The sequence below is a fragment of the Corylus avellana genome, chromosome ca9, assembly GCF_901000735.1.
Source record: "Corylus avellana chromosome ca9, CavTom2PMs-1.0".
Lineage (NCBI taxonomy): Eukaryota > Viridiplantae > Streptophyta > Magnoliopsida > Fagales > Betulaceae > Corylus > Corylus avellana.
The window spans coordinates 5,751,175-5,755,526 of NC_081549.1; the positions used below are offsets into that span (position 1 = coordinate 5,751,175).

General features: G+C 40.5%; 1 protein-coding gene across 1 annotated transcript; it reads right to left on the reverse strand.

Annotated features, from left to right (window-relative positions):
- Positions 1-1,445: 1,445 nt before the first annotated feature.
- Positions 1,446-2,885, reverse strand: LOC132191901 (uncharacterized). Its single transcript, XM_059607028.1, has one exon. The coding sequence runs from the start codon at positions 2,677-2,679 to the stop codon at positions 1,639-1,641; it is 1,041 nt and encodes a 346-aa protein (XP_059463011.1). The 5' UTR covers positions 2,680-2,885; the 3' UTR covers positions 1,446-1,638.
- Between the last annotated feature and the right edge of the window lie 1,467 nt (positions 2,886-4,352).

The window sequence follows — 4,352 nt, forward strand, 5'->3', positions numbered from 1 at the left end:
GCTTTTGTCGGCCAAATTTCATTTTCACGCCTGATTTTTTTTTTTCATAAAAATTAGATTTAAGTTACATATCATTGTTGTTCCAAATGACGGATGTGCCCTTTTCGTCTGACGTTTCGTTCTCTTTCGGCCTTTTGGGTAGGTATGGTATGGTTACAAATCCATAAGGACATAACCTAATCTTGGTGGTAGTGCTTGTAGTGGCGAGTCACACGTGCCGTTTATCAACAAGGGAAATATGACACGTGCCCAAAGCATAAGCCTTTTGCGACTTTCTGAGCACGCGTTATGCCCATCTTTAGGCCCAAAAACGTAGCACGTTGGATTTGTGATTTAGTACAACCATGGGCCGTTGTGACATCTAGAATGTCATATACGCACATAAAGGGCCCATGATTGCTCCTTGGCCCACGAAGGAGACAAAGGGGATTTAAAAGGGGGAGAAAATGGAACGCTTTGTCTGGAGGAGGAGGAAAGAAGAAAGTCGAGATAAGAGGAATAAATCTAGGATTTCGGGTGAACAAATCGAGGGCAAAAACTCGTAAGGCTTACTAACTCAGGCTGAAACTAATGGGCTGCTGGGTTTGAAAATCAAAAGACCTAAGAAGTGGGTGCAAGGGATAAATAAATTTTACAAAAATACTTTTACAACATAATTGAAAATATTATGAGATAAATTATGTCACATCATGTTATAAAAAAAAATTTCAAAAAAAAACTCACATATAAGCCTAGTTTTGTTTTTTTGAAATTATGTGAGAGAAAGTTAGGTTTTTAAAAAGGTGGAGGGTTTTTTTTTTGAAAAAATTATGGTGATTTTAAAAGGTATATCACCTTTGGGATGATAAAAAGATTGGCCCCTAAATTACTAAGCATTATCAGGCGCATGGAGCCGAGTTTCGATCTAGCCTTACAGCACAAGGTAGAGTGGGCCAAAAGGCCTCTATACCCATGCAAAGGCTGTCTCTAGCCCAATTAAAACAAAAAATAAACAAAGGGCACTGTCTACGCGCGTTGAAAAATAGGGTCCAGGCCACAAATGAAAAGGGCCAGATTGTTTTTGATTGAAAGAAGTGAGGATGAAGTGGCTGAAGCCCGAAGGTGAGAACTTGGGTAAGGAAGATTTGATAGATCCGGGAGATCCAATGGAGGCCGTTGATAGAAAGTAATGGGCCAAAAAATGTCTTTCATGCAATAGTGGGAACTTCCAACCTCAGGACTATGAGATTAATTTTGAAGATAAATCACCATCCATTGGTAGATACAGGAAATACTCATAACTTTCTAGATCCAATTAATGCAATTACAAGCCCCTTCTAGATTGTGGTTTTAGTCACCTCGTTGTCTTTTACTCGAAAGACAACATTCAGGGAAGGGGGGCAAATCATGTCTGAAACTGAAAGAGATTGCCTTCCATCCCTCGGCACTGAAGTCCGGAACAAGGCTAAAACAACTTCAAATTATTATCATTTTTTTCTATAAATAATATGATATAAAAGTGCAAGCCCAAAAGAAATAACAATTTACATATGCAAGTTTCTCCCTTGCGACATGACTAAAGAAACAAAAACAAATACTAACAATATTCAGAACCAACGAAGCAAAACTCACAAAATTTTAGTTGCCATTTCGACGAATTCAAGCACCGGTAGCGCCCATCAACGCCTTTTTCAGCTCCTCATTCTCGCCGTTTCGGCGGTCCGATTTGCCGCCTGACCCTTTATTTCCATTTCTTTCAGCGTCCCGGTATTTGCCGGGGCTCGATTCTCCCACCGGCGAGAACGATTTAGCGCCGGCGGCGAATTCTCTCCGGAGATCCTCCACGGCATTTTTCAACAACCCATTATCCGCTTGCAAGACCTCCAGCTGACGCTTAACACCAAAACAGGCCTCCGCCACGTCAACATTAGCAGGGACAGGGAGGGCCGAATCCGGGCCCGCCTTGGATGTGGTCTTCTTGGAATCCCCTCCGTCCACGTGTTCGATCCCGATTTTGTTCATGACCAAGAAGGGGATCTTCTGGAACGGAATCCCGGCCGTTTGATTATTACCCCCCGTCTTCGATTCCGCTGGAACCCTAACCCCCCACCGGAAGTTAACAACGGCGCGGCTTCTCACCGGTAAGTTCGTCCTCGCCGCCACCTCCATCCCGGAGAACAGGCTGGATATCGCTCCGGCCGGCCAATCCGGTGCCAAGGCCGTAATTTTCTTGCCGTAGAACGCGCCGTTGATTACCGGGTTCTCCACCACCTCAATCGACGCATCGTCCCCCGAAACAACGCCATCCCGAGGTACAACCGCCGTCCTATCGAAGACCGAGGACTGCGATTTCTTAACGGAGAAATCCCCAAATTGAGGCTTGAAGTGCAGCATAAAGCTAGGGTTTCCTCGGCCAATCAGATTGAACTCGGCGCTCATCAGCATGGAGCTCGAGATGGGCGAGCCATAGGGCCCCGTCCCGGTCTTGACCACGAGCGAGAACGGGTTCCACGTGTCGTTGGGGCGGTAAGCGATCTTAAAAGACGGCCCGGATTCGAAGAAGGTGCCGAGATTGAGCGTGAGCTCCTTCGACTCGCCGGCGACAATTCCGGACTGGAACGGCAAGCCTAAAATGCTGAGTGGGACTTTGGCTCTGAGAAGCGGCTTCTGGTCCTCGCGAAACTTGAGAGAAGCTTTCATCTTTGTTCAAAACCCTAGCCCTAATTCTTTTTTTCTGATTCAGAGTAGGCAGTGAGGTGGGTTTAGATTTATATAATTCTTTAAGGGATTTTTGAATTTGGGAGAAAACGCTGCGCAAGACGACGGGTATTCCGTCAAAACTTGGCTGGATTGGGGGTTTCAGTTTCGGTGTCTGGGGCGGACTCCAAGTTGGGTTATTTTTTTTTTTTTTTATAATTTGGTGCTCTTCAACAGTTGCCCCTAGGTTTCTCCAAAATGACGAAGGAATTGTAGGCATAGCCACCGAGGGTGCTGTGGTCTTTGTGTAATTGAGTGAGAGATGAAGCGTTTAAATTTGGTAACAGGTGGCAATATGAAAGCCGTAAATTGTTTTGAATTTGAAATACAGCCAAAAAAAAAAACCAAACAAAACAAAACAAAAAAAGGGATAAAGTTTTAAATTTCGCTGATTTCACTCAGGATTCTGGCGCGGATGCCGCTAGGCGCTTGGTCTCCATTTGGTGGTGTGATAACGTTCGGCGCCGGTTATGGAAGATATTTCACAGGCGCACTGGTATGAATCACGTGTTGCCCGTGAAGAGTAATGTTACGCTATGACACTCATATCAGATCTGATCGACTTATATGAATTATTTTTGGAAATTTTTCCTAAACTACCACGCGATTTGACATACCCCAAACTTTAAAACTTCTTAATTTGAATGCTTGAACTTTCAATTGCAATTAATTTGAACCTTTCCGTCAAATTTTAAACATTTAAAGTGATAAAATGACGTTTATACCCCTGACTTTATGTTATAACACTCATATCAGATTTGATCGTCTTATATGAAATATTTTTGAAAAATTTTCTTTTAGACCCCTGAACTACCATGCGATTTGACATACTCCCAAACTTTGAAACCTCTCAATTTGTATTTATGAAATTTCAATTGCAATCAATTTGAACCCCTCCATCAAATTTTAAACATTTAAAGTGATAAAATGACGTTTATACTCCTGACTTTTTATAAAATTTCAAATTTACCTTTAATTTCAAATTTAAAATTATTAAAAAAATAAATAAAATACAAGGTGACCCACGGTTGGGCCACCTTGTGACCCTTTTTTTTTCAATTTTTTTTAATAAAAAGAAAATTTAAGAGTAATTTTATCTTTTTAGAGGTTTTAATGACAAAAATTGACGGAATGTTCAAATTGATTGTAATTGAAAGTTCAAGGGTTCAAATTGAGAGGTTTCAGAGTTTGGAATTGTTAAATCGCGTGGTAATTCAAGGGTATCAAAATGTTCTAAAAGCTTCTTGGGATATGCATAAATAACAAATTATTTACTGCTATTAAATTTTGTAGAAAAAAAATATCTTAAATTTATTGACGGAAGTACTATCTCAGCATTTAGAGTAATTCTAGAAGTCACTTGTGTGTCACTTCATGAATGAGGTGGCTTTAAAATCAGCAACTAATTAAATTCAATAATTATTAATTACAAATTCATTGATAATCTTAAAAATTACATCATTTTTAAAATGACACAAAAAGAATACGTAACTTCTAATATTACTCGTGTATTTATTTTGAAACAGGAGTGTTCTTTTGTAAATTTGTTTACCACATGTACTAAAAAAATATATAACTCATAAAAAATTAACCCAACGTTTGAAATCTGGTACGGG

Bases quoted from the DNA above. Each gene is read 5' to 3' on its own strand.
- LOC132191901 (XM_059607028.1), bottom strand. From the start codon at position 2,679: ATGAAAGCTTCTCTCAAGTTTCGCGAGGACCAGAAGCCGCTTCTCAGA.